Source organism: Nicotiana tomentosiformis, chromosome 9, assembly GCF_000390325.3.
Source record: "Nicotiana tomentosiformis chromosome 9, ASM39032v3, whole genome shotgun sequence".
In the NCBI taxonomy this organism is placed as follows: domain Eukaryota; kingdom Viridiplantae; phylum Streptophyta; class Magnoliopsida; order Solanales; family Solanaceae; genus Nicotiana; species Nicotiana tomentosiformis.
The window spans coordinates 70,523,662-70,543,538 of NC_090820.1; the positions used below are offsets into that span (position 1 = coordinate 70,523,662).

Here is a 19,877-nt window from a genome sequence, read left to right on the forward strand (position 1 = left end):
GATTTCTGGCATCTCTGAGAGTAGCCAAAAACATCTCTGGTAACCCTTTAAGGGTTAATGGCTTAAAAGCAATTTGAACCATACCAACATGCAAATAATTATACTGATTTTTATAAATATCTAAATCATGCTTGTTTAACAAACGAATAGTCTGTTCAGATGAATTTAAAGCTAAAGATTGCTAAGTAGTTTTAACTAACTGTTTTGAAGAAAGTTTATCAAACCATCCGTAATCATAGATTGTTTTAATATGGACTTTAGGAATCGTCCATTTGTTTAACAAATCAAGGTTTTGAGGTATATCTACCTCTTCTAACCTAGTATTTTTCATACTAGTTTCTCCTAAATCCATATTTCAGAAACATATCTATGTCGAATATTTCATATCTATCTCATATATACCATGAAAGTACCTAGGCTCTGATACCATTTTAACAGGATCAAGTGGCGGGCGGTAATCCGCACAGCCTTCTCAACTAAGCTAAAACAAAGATCATCGATTGCTCGAGAACTGGAATTGTTTCGCACATAGTATAGTATAGTATATATATAAGTTATATTCGATATAAGATGTATATATAGTATAGTATAGTTTGTGTGTGTGTGTATATATATATATATATATATATATATATATATATATATATTCGTAATTAAATATTGAATATTAAAATTTAGGATTTTAAATAAATTTTAGGTCACAATTCTATAATAAAATTTACAAAGCATTGCCTTATATAATTTTTTTAATATCCTTTTGTCTCTAATATCTATTTTTTTTTTTTTAAAAATACGTTGGGCCCACTTAGCCCATTTAGCCCGCGGGTCGGGACCGTTTAGCCCGGGACCAAACGGTCCCGGTTCCGGAAAGGTCCCTACAAAAAGACCACTTAGCCCGGGACCGTTTAGCCCGTTTAATTTGGGACCGGGACCGTTTGGATCGGCCCACTTGGCCCGTTTAGGCCCGAGACCGGCCCACTTGTCACCCTTAGGTCCAGCATAATATACTGAAGATTGGTGCATCTGTGTATGAACTTCCAGCATATTATGTTGGAACTCCAACATGCGAAAAGTTCTACCATAATATATTGAAGATTAGAGCACCTGTGTATCAACTTGCAAGATATTATGCTAGACCGGTATATTATACTGGAACTTCAGTATATTATACTGAAATATTTTTTAAATTTTGAACAGTATTTTTATTCATATTTATCTTACATAAAAAATGATTAAATTTTAATCACTTTTAAAACTGTGTTTATTTTTCAATTAGCACTTCTAAACGCGACTATTATTTAATTTCTCCCTAACACGGCCATTCGGGAAATTTACTTCAGCTGTGTCATTTTCCGTGACCGTCCATCAGTTTCTTCTCGAGTGAAAAGGTCAAACATTTCCGGCCACCGGGAGACCGCGATTCTTCTCGCCGGAGAACAGAACTCTGTGCTCTCGATACCGTTCCAGCATAACCGCTTTCAAATGCTACACCTTTGAGAAGGAAATAGAAATATAAATTACAGATGGTTCGAATAACAAGCTGTTTTTGCATAGTGATAGTTGCACTGAGTATGTTCACGACTCAGTCCGAATCAGCTGCTCAGGCCTATCGTAGAGATCCAGGTCACCAACAGTGGCACCATGGAGCTTTTCAAGACGTTAAAGACAGTGTTCGATCGGATGTTCGTCAAATGCTTCACTCTCGCGCCGAGGTAGATCTAAATTTTATCTAATCTGGCGTTAATTACATATTTATTTTTGACAATACCATCAGTTATTGCATAATTTACTGAAAATTCAGCTTGCTGGTTCACTGCTTAAACTAGAGTGAGAATATAGTGAAATTAGTTCGAAGTTCGTATCAAATTCAACTGGAAGCCTAGAATTTTGTTTTAATTTGTTTTTGAATCTCGTAAATCCACGTTAAGGCTGTTACTGTGTTGGTGCTATTAGTCAACTCAAAAGTCCAACGCATTGAAGCTTTCAATTTTTACTAATGCGATTTAGCTTCTAGTATTGTGGCATAGGCCCATAAATTGATCTTACTCTCCATTCACCAATTGGATAATCTTATTTCCTATTTGGCTTGAATGCTGAGAGAAATAGACAATAGGCCGTCGAAGAACCTGGGGAATATTGGCAACTTGAGGTCATAATGCAGGCTATTTACATTTTCAAATTCTCTTCATATAAAAAGCTCATTTCAGATGCCTAATTGTTTAGTCTTGGACAGGTTCCATTTCAAGTCCCTCTTGAAGTGAATATAGTTCTTGTTGGTTTTAGTGGCGACGGGGGCTACAGGTATGCATTAGATTCTCCGAAGTTGGAGGAGTTTCTGAAAGTTAGTTTCCCGACTCATAGGCCCTCATGTTTGGAGACGGGCCAGCCACTTGATATTGAACATCACATTGTATATAATGCATTTCCGGTGAGCTTCCTCGCTTCTCTGACATATACTTCTACCATTTTGCTATGGTGGTTTTTCAAGTTCGTGATTCTTTTTCTTTATGCTGGGAATCTTTAATTTTGCATAGAGCTACAGTACAGTTGCAATTACTGCTTTTTCACTGTTGATTGCTCTCCTATGAATATGTTTCTTTTTTCTTTTCCTTTTTGTTGAGAAATAGTAGCAGTTCTTATGAATATGTTTCTATTATTCATTCACAAATCATTATGCCTCAAAATGATTAGTTAGACAATATCGCCTTGGGTTCCTTTGCTCTTAGCAACAAGATTCTGATGCTAAGGATATTGAGGAATTTTTGAGTGAAACATAAATATGAAATTTCACCACTAGATAGAAGTCAGATGGCCTAATTTAGTGGGAGTTTTTAATTAGGATTATGGCTTATTCCTGGAAATAAGACGAAAAATCTAATTTCATCTCAACAGTGATTTATGGTACTTTGGGATTGCGGCATAAAGGTAGTTGTTGTTGTCATCATCATTGTAATCTTGATTTAAGGCAGGAGATTTTTAACTTAATCAAACTTAAATGTTCATCGAGTGGGGTTCCTGATGAGCAAAAAGTTGTCCTTCATCAGACAAATGGAGTAGGAATCCTCTTCCGGAAATGGATGTAGTCCTTGCCATTAAAATTATGTGTTTGGTGTCCCTTACCCAAAAAGTAAATAAATAAAAACATAGATGTTTGGGTCCTTTGAAAGTTGTTTAGAAGATGAAACTAGAATTGTTGGTGCTAATGTTTAATGGTTAATGTTGTGATTCTCGTGTCACCCGTGCCGCAGGCTGGGCAGCCAGAACTAATAGCCTTGGAGAAAGCACTTAAGGCAGCCATGGTGCCTGCTGGAAATGCAAGAGAGGTAACTGCACCATATTATATCAACTCTGATTCTGCTTCAGATTTTCCTATTTAAGTTTTTAGTTCATGAAAATCGAAATGAGATGTCAACCCTGTTTGGTGATTTGTAGACTGATTTTGGAAGGGAAGTTCCCCTTTTTGAAGTTGAGGCAACTGCAGTGGAACCAGAATTTCAGAAACTTTACACTTATCTATTTGATCTTGAGAGTTGGGGACAGTCCGGTGAAGAGATGGATAGACCTTGGCCTACTGTAATCTTTATTGTTAACTTTGATAAGGTCTGTTTAGCAAACTTGACCATCAAATTTTTGATTGTTCTGAACTGTTGATTTTATTACTGAAGGATATTAAGTGTTCAGGTTGACTTTTTGTTTTAAGTTTGTTATTTTGTAAAGTTTTTTATTTCTTAGTCTTGGATTGCTTTTCGCCCTTACCCAAAAGTCAGTTTTTCCACACTAACCCATATCATCAGACTTCAAACCTTATTCACTAAGTTCTCTCTTTCTTAGTGCTGAATAGGGACGTCGATTAACTGACTGCTGTTACCATGAAAACTTCATTGCAGGTAAGATTGGACCCCAGGAGCAAGGACATTGACCTGGACAGTTTAATGTATGGCAGAATCACACAACTCAATGAGGAAGAGATGAAAAAACAAGAAGGAGATTACATATATCGCTATCGTTATAATGGAGGGGGAGCTTCTCAAGTCTGGCTTGGCTCTAGCAGGTATTGTTGGTTTTTCTCGTGTGTTACACTAGATATAGAAATAGTGATTTTAGTTTCTACAGAGAAGATAGCAAACTGTGCCCTTAAAAAAAGTGCCCTTTACACTAAATAATTACAGTGCTTCCTCTATTTGGATTGTAGTGTAGCACCTTTTGTCTGCCTTTGTATTCTAATCCATTTCTGGCCTAAGATTGACACTATGTCCTAATCAAATCTTTATCCTTTTCCCAATCCTCCAATTTCTTTCACATGCAATTTTCGAATTGCATAGATTTTGCAGGTTTAAATGTCTGTGCTGTGGGTTTAAGGCTACAGTCTTGTGATTATGTGGCATACAAGGCTGACAATTAGTTTCACTCTTGTTGGTGTCTTCTTGTACCTTTGTACCCCTTCATGCTTTGTAGCTTCTGTTTTCTTTTCTCATAAGTTTAAGCCCTTGTATTAACTTACATATGGAAGCCTAAAGTCAGGATGATCTGTTTGGGCCAGAGATAAGTAGCGGAGGTAAAAGGTGACGGATTTGCTGTAACATAGAGTTAAACAGTAGAAATACCTCTGCAAAAAAAGTTGCAGCCAATCTCACTTTCTTCATATGACCGTCAAGTGGTCATGGAAAATCATGCCTTCCTTTTTGGTTTTCCTTAATAGAAATCCTTACTTTGTTCAGATGCCGTATAGTGTATGCTATTGATTTTTTAATAATCACAATGATCAATCAATTGAAAACTCGATTGGCTTTAGCATGTTGTACAGAAGTTTGAGTTTCCTGGCATTATTTTCAGGTTTGTTGTGGTTGACCTCTCAGCAGGTCCTTGCACTTATGGAAAGATCGAAACTGAAGAAGGAAGCGTTAGTTCCAGATCATTGCCTCGTTTGCGGAATGTTGTTTTTCACAAAGGGTTAGGTGTAGTTACTGAGCATGCCGCTCATGATACTTTTGTTGGGCAGCTTGCCTCACTAGTTGCAACCACCATTGAACACGTCATAGCTCCAGATGTTAGGTAAAGTCATTTTATTTCTTCACACAAGGTAAACAAATGTTTTGGTTACTTTTAATGATGGTTTTCTTGGTTCTGAAGGCACTAAATTAGTGTTTAAGCGTGTATTTGATTCTTGAACTCTTATCCCTAGTAGTTTATGTCTCATAACATCTAAAGAACAGGAAGAAAACTAAAAGGCACTAGCAATTGCAAATATCTATCTGTTACACTTATGATTAAAAAAATGGCACATATCAATCTGTTTCTTTGCATACTTATGAAGATGCCATCGTGAGGATTAGATCTGTTTATTTTTGTCATATAGTATAATTATGGATGTCTCTGTCCCCTGCTTTCTCTGTGCTGACATTTTGTAGCAGTTATAGATAAACTTTGTTCTTTCTTCGAATACAATCTTAGTGTTTTTCTCATGTATTCGTCAGGTTTGAAACAGCTGATATGACAACAAGGTTGCTTATCCCTATCATTGTCCTTCAAAATCACAATCGCTTCAATATCATGACAAGTGGCCATAACTATAGTCTTGATGTTGGAGCAATAGAAGCTGAGGTAAAACTTTGACCACATTATCCTGGGCTCCTGTGATGCTTTTCTGTGTATCCAGTGACTTGGATGGTTGATATGTCTTAATGTTTTGCAACTGAGTTGAAAATGTTTTGCACTTCAACATTGTTGCGGAGACTCAAATTTTGTTTCTTCAGTGAACCACTTGTAAGCTTTCAGATTTTAATGAAACAGGTATACTTACTTTCTTAATATACTTGACATCAATCCTTGCCTAAGACTGCTACTTGGTTACTTATCAAGAGTGTGTGTGTGTTTTGGCCGGGGGGGGGGGACTGCTACTTGGTTGCTGAGGTATTAATCCTATTATTGATGATTAAATTAAGCGATTTACTTTGCTTATGTTTTTCCTTTTACATGTTTTGACAAGAAGTATATTGACTTAAACATGTGATCTACAGAAGCAAAAAGTTTCTAATAATTATTCTTTAGTCTATAAGATTTCCCTTGCTGGAAAACTTTTTATATTTTCCTTTATCTATTTTCTCAAGTTAATAATGACGCCACCCAAAAGGAGAAATTCTTAAAATTTAGACAGAACCAGAGCTATACGTGAATTATGAACTATTAGTTGTGTGTCCTTCAGGTGAAGAAGATGCTTCACAAAGAACAGGAAGTAGTGATGATTGGAGGTTCGCATGCCTTACATCGCCATGAGAAATTGGCTATAGCTGTTTCAAAAGCCATGTGTGGTCATTCCCTTCAAGAAACAAAGAAGGATGGACGTTTCCATGTTCATACAAAGACATATCTTGATGGTGCGATCCTTAAAGAGGTGGTTTCTGATTTTCCTTTTGTCTTTTCCTTGTTACCTGCCACTTGAGATAATAGATGCAATTCGATGTGAAATGCCTTAGGAGTATATGAGAAAGGGTCTTCAGTTGGTTTCAGTGGGCAAATGGTGTATCTGTTACTGATATCTTTTTTGTTCTTCATATCTCCAAGGATTTGTCTGTGTTGGTTATCTGATGCTTTTATTAATTTTTTGTTTATTTATTCATTTGTTTGGTCATCTGATGCTTCTGTCAGATTTGTCATTAGGAGTTTCTTATCATGTACTACCTCCGTTCAAGTTTATGTGAAACTATTTCCTTTTTGGTCCGTTCTAAAAAGAATGACCTTTTTCTAAATTTAAAAACAATTTTGCTTAAACTTACAATTCTACCCTTAATGAGAAACTTTTATAACCACACAAATACTCTGGGCCCCTTTTTGAATTGTTTAGGACCACAAATTCCAAAAGTCTTCATTTTTTCTTAAACTCCGTGCCCAGTCAAACATGTTCACATAAATTGGAACGGAGGGAGTAATTCTTTATGCAATTGCCAAATGCAGGAGATGGAACGATCCGCAGATGTGCTTGCCGCCGGTTTACTTGAGGTTTCTGACCCTTCACTCTCAAGTAAATTTTTTCTCCGCCAGGTTGTTTTCTCCATTTCCTTGCCTCGTAAATATTCTGCAGAACACACCATTTGGCTTGTATCAATATTTATCTGTTGCACAAGCGTATACCTTTATCTATGCCTGATTTTTCTGATCTTTTTCTTTTTTCTAGCACTGGATGGATGAGAGTGATGGTACAGGTGATTCCATACTAAAGCATAAACCTATCTGGGCTACTTATAGCCAGAGCCGAAAAAAGGAGAAGAAAAGAACAATAGAAAAGAAGAAACAAGGAGATCTGCATCGCACATATGGTACCAGAGTCATCCCAGTGTGAGCACAACAACTTTTGACCTCATGCTTTGTGGATTGCTCAGAACTTGCTCTATTGATGCCTCTCTCTATCTCTCTCTCTCTGATGTTTAACATTGCCTTCTGATACTGAATAAACACATTAGAAATATCCCTATATAAATCGATAGTGCTAATTAGCAGCTTTCTTTCTTTGCTCAGCGACCAATTATTAGTTCTGCTAAAAGACTCGTCTTTGATCTTCTGGAGTTTGTGTATTTTACTTGCTGAACCTTTTTACCTATGACACTCAATGGTTAGATATGCTCATCAAATGTTTCTGCATTAATCATTGGATTGGTATGTGATATTGGACTTCATGGCTAGCATAATACACTATGCCTATAGCCCTCTTTTAGTTAGGTCAATATTTAAGATTGATGAATGAAATTAAACTTCTGCTGTTTGTTGTTCCATTTTTACATTATTGACTTATAGCAATTTGATTGCTGAATTATTGGATGATATATTCCCAAAATGCGAATAGAACATTGTCTTTGATACACCTGCCTCTTCTATTTGATTGTTCTGATTCTTTCTTATAAAGTTTGAAATTGTTGCTTCTGTTTGTTTGGCAATGAATGAATTCAACAACAACAACAACAATAAAAACAACTGAATCTCAATCCAACCTAGTAAGGGTTGGCTATTTGAATCCTCACTATCCCTTCCACTCCATTTAGACTCATCTCCGTCCAATATTCAATAAATCAGGTTGTCTACCCTAGAAGTTCTCTACATTTTCCGCTAACATATAAATCCCCTAACAAGATTAAAGAGACTCCTAGTTTTGCAATGAATTTCTTTTTGCAATGAATGAATAGATCTCTAAAAGGTCTAAACCTAAATTCCAGCAGATTTTTGCTCCTATTACTGCCATTTTGAACAAGAGAGGCATATTTAATTGTCATTATTTTGATGCTCTAACAATCTCCTCCTTGTTTACAGATTTGTTCTATCTTTAGCTGATGTGGATGAACATCTTATGATGGAAGGTGAAAGTCTTGTTTGGACAAGTAAGGATGTAGTTATTGTACTCCAACATCAGAATGATAAGATACCTTTGAGGTAAGTGTAAAGTTTTTCCTCATTCTTCACTGCCTTGTTTATCTTGTTTGTTTTCATGTCTTTTAGTATGACTTTCTACTTTATGTTACAATCATGGAATTTTTAATTTGCCATGGCAAGGTTGCTTTCAGTTTCCTTTGTTGGCAGTGTTTTAGCTGCAGAAACTTCTTCCTATGGAAGGACTAGTAGTTTCTTGGTTCTGTCTTCCTGGCCTCAAATAAATTATGAATCTAGTAAGCTAAGTATAGCGGTTAATTAATATTTACAATTTTGACTTTGCAACTATTCTTATCAGAGTATGTCAATAGAAGCCTAAAGACCCTGATAACAAATTCATACCTGATTCAATTTCTTAACGGGAGATCGATGGCTTATGTTCTCCAACCAGCCTAACTTTTCTGCTAATTGGGATGACACAGAGAGCGAATGAAGATGGAATGTCAATTGAGAACCATACGCGAAGTAGATAGAAAGATTCTATATACCTTTCCTCCCTAAAGTAGATAGCAAGATTCTATTTCCCTTTCCTCCCTCGTATTCTCCTGTATTCAGCCTCTAGGCATCTAAAAGATTTTGCATGCAATCCCTCTCCAGTATTTTTCTATTCATCATAGGCATTCTTAAGAGTTAAGACTGGTGTTCTAAGTCTATTACATCTACGAGAAACACAAAATGTGGTAAAGGAAGATTTTGTTTTTACAAATTATTTCATTAGGTGAACTTACTATTCTTCCAGTAAATGTTTTCTGATGTTTATTCTCCTTACATGCATCTGGTTATGGGATCCTTACTTGCTTCCTCTTGGTGTTTGACAGCTACGTTTCAGAAATAGAGAGAAGGCATGCTATTCCAGTGCTAGCCCAACGGCATATATTGGCAGGGCTGGCTTCTGTAGTGGGTGGATTGAGTGCTCCATATGAAAAGGCTTCTCATGTGCATGAAAGGCCTGTTGTTAATTGGCTCTGGGCAACAGGTTGCCACCCATTTGGACCATTCTCTAACACTTCCCATGTCAGTCAATTGCTCAAGGATGTCGCTTTGGTATGTCATGCACTTTGTCTATCTGCTTTACAATTATCAAAGAAGATTTACATGATGTAGGTTTGATTGTAATTCATATGGAACTAAACTCTCATCATTTACCATCACCTGCAGAGGAACACAATATATGCACGTGTTGATTCAGCCCTTCACCGGATCAGGGAGACATCAGAGGTACTGTTAGTTGTCATTCACTATCTTTTTGGTTCTGATCTGTATTTATCCATATCCCTCTCTTTCCCAGGCTGTCCAAGCTTTTGCTGCTGAACATCTCAAAACTCCTCTTGGTGAGCCAGTGAAGGGTAAAAAGAACAAAACAAGCACTGAACTATGGCTGGAAAAGTTCTATAAAAAGACTACCAACTTGCCTGAACCATTCCCCCATGAGTTAGTTGATCGACTAGAAAAATACTTGTATGTAAGTAATTTCTTTTCCTGTACTTGGTAAATCTAGTATTAGCATTTTGTAAATGGCTTATCCTGACGTTCATCTAATAACAGAGCCTTGAGGAACAACTCGTAGACCTGTCTTCCCTACTATATGATCATCTCTTGCAAGAAGCGCACTCGAATAGTTCAGATATTCTGCAAAGTTCCATTTTCACTCAGCAGTAAGTTAGACATGATACTTATATCCCATTTAGATTAGGAAATTTCGTTTTAGTTTCTTATATTCTTGATTGTTCAATATTTTAATTTCAGGTACGTGGAACATATTTTGGCGTCTGAAAGGGAGAAAATGAGATGCTGCAGCATTGAATACAAACTTCCAGTGCAGTCTTCTCAGAATTTAGTTTACGCCAGCATTCTTTTAGCTGGTTTTTTCGTGTATTTTGTTGTTATCTTCTTTTCATCACCTGTACGTTAAGTTCAAGAAGAACCCCTTAACGTCCACATAAATTTTGAGGAAATTAAAGTAAAACGAAATTTGATCAGGACTTTTTGCCGGTGTGTAGTCATTTTTAAATTTGAATGATCATTCCCTGTTTAGCTACTCTCTCCGAAGGTGGTTGTACTTCTCCAAGAACAGTTGTGTAAACTGATCCCAGTCAAGGGAGGTGAACCTGCTGGCCTGCTAAGGAGGTAAGCTTGCCCTCAAGCTGAAAGGTGGTGAAGTCCACAGCGTTGGACTCCAATATCCCCATGTTACGTAGCCTATCCTTGCACCGGTCAATGATATCTTGGGGGTCCTCTGACCACTCACCCCCAAAGTTAGTGGGACGAAGCCTAGTCCATCTGTCCAGTCGCTTTTGCTGCACAATGGTCGCGACTGGTATGGGATCTAGCACAACTACTGCAACTGGCTGGACCTCGCCCACAGGTAGTGCACCTGGGTCTAATAAACGGCAACAACATCAACAAACATACACTTCCATGACTTCCCCTAGTAATCTCGATGCAATGCAACATACTGATCCTCCTGACCCCTTAGCCATGCAATTAGATGACCTAGTAGAAATTTCTTCTAAATCTTCATTCCTAGATACCCTTTTAACATCTTCACCTTATGACCTACTCCCACCACATATCCAATCTCTACCACTGCCAATTGATTTGCATGATGAAACGGATAATCCATATGATACAGATGATTTCATTCCTCTTACAGCAAACGACAATCTCGTTTATATAACCCTTGGAAATATTCCATTATCATAAAACCGTTCGGCAAATCCATTGGCCACCAACTACTAAAAGCAAAACTCCAAACACTATGGTGCTCTACAGAATCAATCAATCTTATTGACCTAGGGCATGATTTCTTCCTTATCAAATTTACAATGAAAGTAATATGCTTCATGCTCTTCATGATGGTCCATGGTTTATCCTTGGTCACTTCTTTACGGTACGAAGGTGGGAATCAAAATTCGTTGCTTCCACTGCTAAACTAGCTTACTCCGCCATCTGTGCTTGCCTTCCCGAATACTACGATATTCAACTATTAAAGTTAGTGGACAATAAATTAGGGGAATTGCCTACAGAATACTACGATATTCAACTATTAAAGTTAGTGGACAATAAATTAGGACACCTACTGAAAATTGATGATTGCACTTCATCACTTACACGTGGCCAATATCCTCGTATTTGCATTGAAATTCCACTAGAAAAACCGTTAAAAACACATGTCTACATTGGAAATCACAAGCAATTGGTCATGTACGAGGGACTAAATAGCCTTTGTATCCGTTGTGGACGCTTTGGCCATAATTCCAAAGCGTGTCCCTTTCAAACTCAAAATGCCGATGTTACTTCTCTCCCTTCCTCCCCACCACATCACACAACCAGTTCCAATACCCATAGCAAGCTCGATAATGCCACAGAAAATACATGGCAAACAATGCAATTTCCCACGAAGCATCGTCTTCGTAAAGGTAAAGCTGTTCCTCCTCTACAACGATCCCTTCAAAGCAATAACATGGAATAAGACTTGCCGTCCTCATCCACACATGCTGCAGCAACTTCTCCAACTAAGGAAGCCCTATCAACACACACAGGTAAGCGACTCTTCTAACCCCCGCTACTTTAATCCCACTAATTTGTCATTACTCAACTCCATGGATGAATTATCTGAAACTGTTCGTTTAAACCACCTTTCTATCACCCCCCACGAAAATTTTAATACACATAACCCTACTTTATTAATTAATCCTCAACTTACTTCTCTTAAGCCCAATACAAAACCAAACCCCTCCACTATCACTAATATTTCGCCCATTCCAGTCCACCATACCACCTCTGAGCCGACCCAAATTTCAACAGGCCCAAACTCCTCAACATTTGCAGACCCTACCCCACACGGGCCTGCCAACTCCAAGCCCATACCCCAGCAGGCCCAATCTCCTTTGCACCGCCACTCCGTAAACCATCATCATCCAACCGTCCAAACAACAACATACCTCCCTCCACGTCGGCAACAACCCCTCCAAATCCTTTTACCACTCAATTGCCTGACCTTTTTACTTTTTACTGACTCCACCCCAAATATCTTATCCCACTCCCCAACACCTACCCCTACCAATACAATTAACTCCCACGTCCCCATTTCCTTAGATGAATCACCCGACCAGCCCACCATAAATTCCTCCTCTTCAGAATTTGTGGTCCAATCAACTAATACTCCTGACAAACACACCTCCCCCCATATTACTTCAACCTTAAGTCCACATACTCCCCATGCAACGTACCGGGCGCCTTTAAATACAACATCTTCAACTATCTCAGACTACACTAAAACTACTACTACTCAAATACTCCATCCAATTAATACCCCCCGACAGTCATGGATCAAACCCAACCACCATATCCCCCACCACCGTACCCGACACTATATGTGACCCAGAACACCTCGGATCTCCCCCCTCAGTTTTGGCTAGAACATGGACTCACAGGTCAAGCCCTCCTGTTTCACCTAAATATCAACAATCAGGAGATCATAGTAGTTCTTCATGACTCCTCATACCTAGCATAAATTGTATCGGAAGGAATGAAACTTGACATGGATACATTTGGCCAGTCCCATTGGTCGATGAATGCACCACCTCTACACACCTTACTCCCTATTCTGGAAATCCCTTTTTACCATTCCCCTACCAACATACACTAACATTCCCGATGGATCTCATGATGACACCACCCAGTACCCCGAGCACTCTCTTTTACCCTTCCAGCCCGATCATTCCATCCCAACCATTACCCATAGAACTAGATACAACAGCTCTACAACAGGACCTAGCCGCCACTCTCACTACTAAAAAAGAGTGTAATTCCGTCCGCTATTTCCGACCGAAATCAGTCGAAAATTGATAATTTCCGACCGAATTCCGACCGATTTTAATTGGTCGGGAAAACAATGGTCGCAAACGTGTACCGACCGAAATCGGTCGGAAATTTCCGACCGAATTCGGTCGAAAACATCAAAACGTTGACTGACTGTCAAACTTTAATTTCCGACCGAAATCGGTCGGAAACTATTATTATTATTATTATTATTTTTCATTTTCATTTTCCGATAGAATTCGGTCGGAAATTTAAAATAATAATAATTTTATTTAATTAAATAATTAGTTGTAAATTATAATAAATTGTTAATTTATTTATAAAAATAAATATAAATTCATAATTTCCGACCGAATTCGGTCGGAAATTTCAATAAACTAGAGAATTTATTTGCAATTTTCGACCGAATTCGGTCGGAAATCTGGGTAAAAACTGGGCAAAAATGCCTATTTTTGAGCTACACCACCTGCCAATTACAACCAATATCCATCCTATAATGACAGCATTACATTGCTGCCATTCAACGATAATTAATCAACAACAATGAATATACTAACAACAACAACAACAATTAACTAACAAAAACTATTAACTACACTAACAACCATTATCTAACAACAACAACAACTAATAACAACCACAACAAGAACTACTAAAATGTTCAATAACAAAATAACAATATAATCATCATTCAAAACTAGTCTCAACTAAATATTGACAAGTTCAATACTTTGTTTAGCAATACACACCATTCAATGGGTTTTTTATCTAGCATTATCTCCATCTTCATTCCTAGAACCTTCATCGTCGGCACATGGGGAAGGCTCACGAGACCGTGGAATGGGGAAAGCACCACTAGCAAGAAGATTGGCCAGCTGACCTTGAAGGAGATTAAATTGTTCGTCCCTCCTTTCTAGCTGAACTTGAAGGGTACCAAATTGTTCATCTCTCTTTTTTTCTCTAGCCTTTGTCTCTTCAAGCTCTACTGTCATCTTTGCGATCTTCTGTTCCATAGACGATATAGTCGACCTATCAATCGCCTCGATCTTCTGTCTATATAATATTATAAACATTTATAGTAGTTATGAAACTTACATGTGTAGTCTCAGCCCGGTCCTCAACCCATCTATTTGGATTTGCCGGTGCCTTCTTCTTCCGGATGTGAGTCTCCATGAAGAACTCATCATGACTCATCTTCATCCCATATTTTTTCCCCCTACAAATATAATAAAACGTGTTAACAAAATTAACATATATAAATATAGTTCGATAAAAATAGACCGAAATATTTTATGGAATTACCAGTTGTCTTCTCGTATTCCCTATGCTCCTTGAACCCAGACAATGCAAGGAGCCACCCTTCTCAGATGCTCGGGCCTTCTTTCCCAGTTCACTCTGCTTCTCGAATTTTTCGGTGGCCCAATATCTCTGTAGATCCTCCCATAAATTTGGTAGAACCCATGAAGGCTTCTTGTTAACCTTTCGAGCGGAGCAGAAGGAGTAGAGAGTCTCTTACGGCATTTGTACTCCTAATTTGCACAAATTTCACGGTTATACCGGTCCTCCCAGGCACACTTAGTGTGCAAATAAAGTATGTAGCGTTAGATTAAAATATTATTAATATAATGCTTAAATAGATAAGAATTGTATTAAAACCTTAAATTGGTTGAACATTTGTTGCACGAGATCCTCTGGAAAGTCACTCCAAGTCGGATGGGGTGCATTATACAACCCGCCAAGAATATCAGTGATGAGCCTTAACATCCTCCGATCCAAAAAATTGCAAGCACTTGCACTTCACACAAGGACACCTAATCAACCCTCCAATCCGAAACGGTTCAAGTGACATTGCATGCGTAATAAATTCCTTAACCCCTTCTATAAATTACTTCCTTAAAAACCGATGATTAGGATAATTCCTATTATACATCCAACTACGATATTCCATCTACATAAAGAACGAATAAATTATATTAATCATAGTTCAAATTAATTTATAGAATTAAGTTACATAATAAACTTTAGTTACAATATAATTAATTTAAATAATTTGAGTGCTTATTAATTTAAAAGTTCATATATATATATCCCTAAAATAATATTAATCTTCTAACATAGATAATTCTATATAATATTATATAGAATTAAGTTACATAATAAAATTATGTTTATGATAGCATTATCTATGTTAGATCATCGATTATTATTTAAATAAATTATTATTATTTAATTAAATAAAATTATTATTATTTTAAATTTCCGACCAAATTCTATCGGAAAATGAAAATGAAAAATAATAATAATAATAATAGTTTCCGACCGATTTCGATCGGAAATTTTAAAATTAATTTTTTTTTAAAATTATTTCCGACCGATTTCGGTCGGAAATTAAAGTTTGACAGTCAGTCAACGCTTTGATGTTTTCGACCGAATTCGGTCGGTACACGTTTGCGACGATTGTTTTCCCGACCAATTAAAATCGGTCGGAATACGGTCGGAAATTATCAATTTCCGACTGATTTCGGTCGGAAATAGCGGACGGAATTACACTCTTTTTTAGTAGTGTATCTGGACATCTCATCCTGATTTTATACACATATTATGTGATAGTTGGCATCCCACTTCCTCCTTCCTAGATGCTATCGAAGAATTCAAGCATAATATTCAAAATTGGAATAAGCAATCTTTTGGAAATTTATTCCATAAGAAACAACGTTTACTAGCTCGACTTGAAGGCATACAATCATCCCCGAATTTTCCTACTAGTTTCTTTCTACAAGATTTAGAAGATACCTTCTAAAAGAATATAATGAGGTCCTCCGCTTAGAAGAAGAATTTTGGAAACTTAAATTAGGTGTTCAATGGTTAAATGAAGGGGACGCAAATACAAAATTTTTTCACCTCTCTACTTTACAACGTCGTCGACGAAACCTTATTACCGCCTTAAAAGATCAAGTTGGTAATTGGTGCTTCGAAGACACTCAAATATACGATACCATCCTCAACTATTTTAACACGCTTTATACCACCGAATCTACCCAATCCCCATTACCAGGAGCACTGTCGTACTCCTCCCCTATCTCACCCATTGATACCTCCAACCTCTTAAGACCTGTAACTGACTTAGAAATTCTCTCAGTAGTAAGTCGTTTAAGCTTTTTAAAGAACCTGGTCCAGATGGCCTACATCCTTTCTTTTATCAACATTATGGGCCCGATGTAGGCCCTAAAGTGACTGCTTTCTGTAAGCAAATCTTTACAGATTTCAAAATTCCAGGCAATATAAACAAAACATATCTTTGCGTAATTCCTAAAGTGTGCCATGCCTCAATGATCTCCCAATTCCGACCAATTGGACTCTGCTCTCTACTATCTATAAAATCATAACAAAAATCATCGTACAACATATTAAAACTCTCATGAGAAAAATTATTAGGCCTACTCAATCCAGCTTCCAACAAAACTATAGAGCGACGGATAATGCCATCATAGTCCAAGAATTATTTCACATTTTAAACATAATTCGGGTAAGACTAGCTACATGCTTCTAAAATTGGACCTTGAAAAGGCATTTGACAGTAAAGAATGGTCTTTTGTTCGACAAGCCCTCCAATACTTTCAATTTCCTCCACCACTCATCAAACTTATCATGCCCTGTGTCACCACTACCTCCCTATCAATTCTTATAAATGGTTCTTGCACTCCTTTCTTCACTCCCTCCCGTGGAATTCGCTAGGGAGATCCTTTATCACCATACTTATTTATACTATGTATGGAATTACTTACAAGAAAAATTGATATGGCAGTAGATTATCAACTATGTCGCCCTATCCGTTTATCTCGTCATGGACCATCACTCTCTCATCTGTTTTTCGCGGATGATATTATTCTTACATCCCCTACTTTAGCCACTAGTTGTCATGCCATCATTGATATACTTAATGAATTCAACCTAGCATCAAGCCAAAAGATCAATTTTCAACAATCAAAAATCTTTTTCTCTAAAAATTGCACCCCTCAAGATAAGAATTTTATTCTTATCTCTATCCCCAACTCTGAAGGAACTTCCTTTGGAAAATACCTTGGCTTTCCCATCTTCACATCTCGACCCTCAAAACGAGATTTTCAATTTCTTCTTGACAACTTTAAAACAAAGCTTGCCGATTGGAAAATAAACTTCCTTAATATGCCGGTCGCACTACTTTTATTAACTCTACCCTTAACAGCTTGCCAAAGCACGTAATGCAATATATCAAAATCCCTCAATATATCTTTCATCACCTCGAAAGGTACCAACGTAACTTTTTGTGGGGGACAACTCCCAATAAGAAATTTTTCCCCCTCCTAAAATGGAGCATAATCACTACCCAGAAGCAACATGGGGGCCTGGGAATACAACAAATCCAACTAAAAAACCAGACCTTACTCGCCAGTCAAGCTTGGTGATTACTCAAACAACCAACTTCATTATGGGATGCCACACTGCTACATTAATATTTCTACCACAGACGTGATACAACCACCAGTGGATTTTTCATTTGGGCAAACCTTATGACTGGATGGTACGTGTGTCAACAAGGAATACAATGGATCCTAGGTAATGGCACTCTTATTAACTTTTGGACAGACTCTTGGATACGCCCTCTTATATACCCTCCAATACACCTATTCGCAACTCCTTAGTTGGGCCCCTTCCCCGTAATGCATATACCAATACGGTCTCTACCTATCTATCCCATGGTCAGTGAGATTTTACATCCCTCCCCTTTGAATTACCAACTCCCCTACTCCAGAATGTTCTTAGTATACATATCCCTTCCATATACAATTCCCCCCCGAGTCCTATGCTTGGGTCCTCACGAAGCATGGGCTCTTCACCACCAGATCGCTCTACCACCATTTACTTCTGTCCCCCTCTAGATACTCTTTCACGTGGATCTGGAAACTTCAGCTACCTCCCAAAACCAAAAATTTCCTTTGGCTCTGTGGACATCATCGCCTACCCACTACTGCACATTATAATCGCCTTGGAATACTAAACACCGATGTTTGTGCTCGATGCCTCACCAGTCCAGAAACTATTAGACACATCCTCTTAAAATGTCCAGCAAACACTCAAATTTGGTTTGACTTACAAATGCTCCCGAAACTTGCGGGACTCCAGGGGCTTGACGACTCCCCTATTCAATGGCTACATCAACTTATCTTACACGCAGATGTTCCTAATTCCCTAAATATCCCATATTCCATTCTTATACCATTCTGTCTATGGCATATTTGATTAGCTAGAAATGCCATAATTTTTTGCTCACCTACAAAAACGCTTTCTTCCTCTCATATCCTCAACATGGAGGCCGAATTTTACCATATTGCTGTTTTACCATCGTCCTCACATAAACGTATACCCATACAACTCCAATGGCACCCCCGAGCACTACTCCTTTCCAACTTAACACTGATGGTTCAACCCACTTAGATACCGGCCAGGACGGGATTGGCAGTGTCATACGTGACTCCACGGGTAACTGGCACATCGGCTTTTCAGGACACCACATCTCTCATGGGAGTGTTGAAACTGAACTACGTGCGTTATATCATGGATTGCAATTGGCTTATAATCATGGATACAAACCTCTCAAAGTGAACCTAGACGCTCAAATAGTAATTAATATATTACAGACCTCACACCCTCTATATGCTAATCTTATACATGATTGCAGGTTTTTGCTCAAGCAGCTAGATGATCCTGTCATACTTTACACATACATGGAGCAAAACCAAGTAGCTGATTTGCTAGCAAAGTATGTCTTCCATATGGATAACAATGCAGGCGTCACAGTTTTTGCACAACCCCCGTCCTTTGTAAAAACAGCTTTGGAGGATGATCGCTCATGCACACTTTTTGTCAGAAGGGTTGCACCAATAGTTCTTCAGCACGCAACCTGTTCAGAAAATACTCTTAGACAACCTTTTTGTATTTCAAGATATATGGATATTAATAGTAGTAGTAATTACCCCTGATCCCCCTTTTGTAACGACCCCTCACTGGGTCGCCCCTTTAGGTTAGTTTCTATGTTTTCAAATGCTCCTTGTACCACTCTGCTTTAACTTAATATAATAGTTATCCCTTGAACCAAAAAAAAAATGTTGCGTTGTTACATGCAAAATTGACCATGCAATTGAGAACATAACTCAGGATAGCAATAACGCTATTGTTTACGGTTTTGGTTTGACCAAATTGTAGAGTTGTAGTCGCATGCTTTCTATGTTCATTCTTCGTGGTGGTGACTGATTGGAGCTTCTTAAACTATTATAAAAAGAAAGTACTTTTTTCCTATCAAACGTACTATAGAAGTATAGTTTTCTATATAAAATTTGAACATCAATAATTTAATTTTTAATAATAACAACATTTAAAAACAATAACTATTATTAGTTTCAATTCTTTATAACAATAATTATTTACAAAAAAGTCTTGTTTTAAAGAACTATTTATCCATTGGAATAAAATTCTGCTTTACATTTCCCATAAATTGCTTGCAAGTACAATTGCTATTAAAATTCCTCTCAAAATCTCTGTTCCAAATTTTAGTTCACAAGAGAAACTTGGGCAAGTTGGCCATATGACCTCTTTAAATT

The 19,877-nt window shown here is 37.6% G+C and overlaps 1 protein-coding gene and 1 non-coding gene across 2 annotated transcripts; both read left to right on the forward strand.

The window, feature by feature from the left end:
* Positions 1–1,311: 1,311 nt before the first annotated feature.
* Positions 1,312–10,394, forward strand: LOC104084583 (uncharacterized). Its single transcript, XM_009588481.4, has 16 exons — positions 1,312–1,712; positions 2,234–2,428; positions 3,249–3,323; positions 3,433–3,600; positions 3,888–4,051; positions 4,834–5,052; positions 5,475–5,601; positions 6,203–6,391; positions 6,952–7,038; positions 7,172–7,332; positions 8,299–8,418; positions 9,234–9,459; positions 9,574–9,633; positions 9,704–9,877; positions 9,961–10,070; positions 10,162–10,394. The coding sequence occupies exons 1-16, from the start codon at positions 1,524–1,526 to the stop codon at positions 10,325–10,327; spliced, it is 2,430 nt and encodes an 809-aa protein (XP_009586776.1). The 5' UTR covers positions 1,312–1,523; the 3' UTR covers positions 10,328–10,394.
* A 1,050-nt stretch (positions 10,395–11,444) lies between these two features.
* Positions 11,445–19,457, forward strand: LOC104084584 (uncharacterized). The gene is made up of 2 exons (XR_011410894.1): positions 11,445–11,957; positions 18,959–19,457. It is a non-coding gene; the product is annotated as an uncharacterized protein (transcript).
* The last annotated feature ends 420 nt before the right edge of the window (positions 19,458–19,877 follow it).

Coding starts and splice junctions, on each gene's coding strand:
- LOC104084583 (XM_009588481.4), top strand. CDS start 1,524: ATGGTTCGAATAACAAGCTGTTTTTGCATAGTGATAGTTGCACTGAGT. Junction 5,053..5,474: donor GTCATAGCTCCAGATGTTAG/GTAAAGTCATTT, acceptor TGTATTCGTCAG/GTTTGAAACAGCTGATATGA. Junction 9,878..9,960: donor GACTAGAAAAATACTTGTAT/GTAAGTAATTTC, acceptor ATCTAATAACAG/AGCCTTGAGGAACAACTCGT.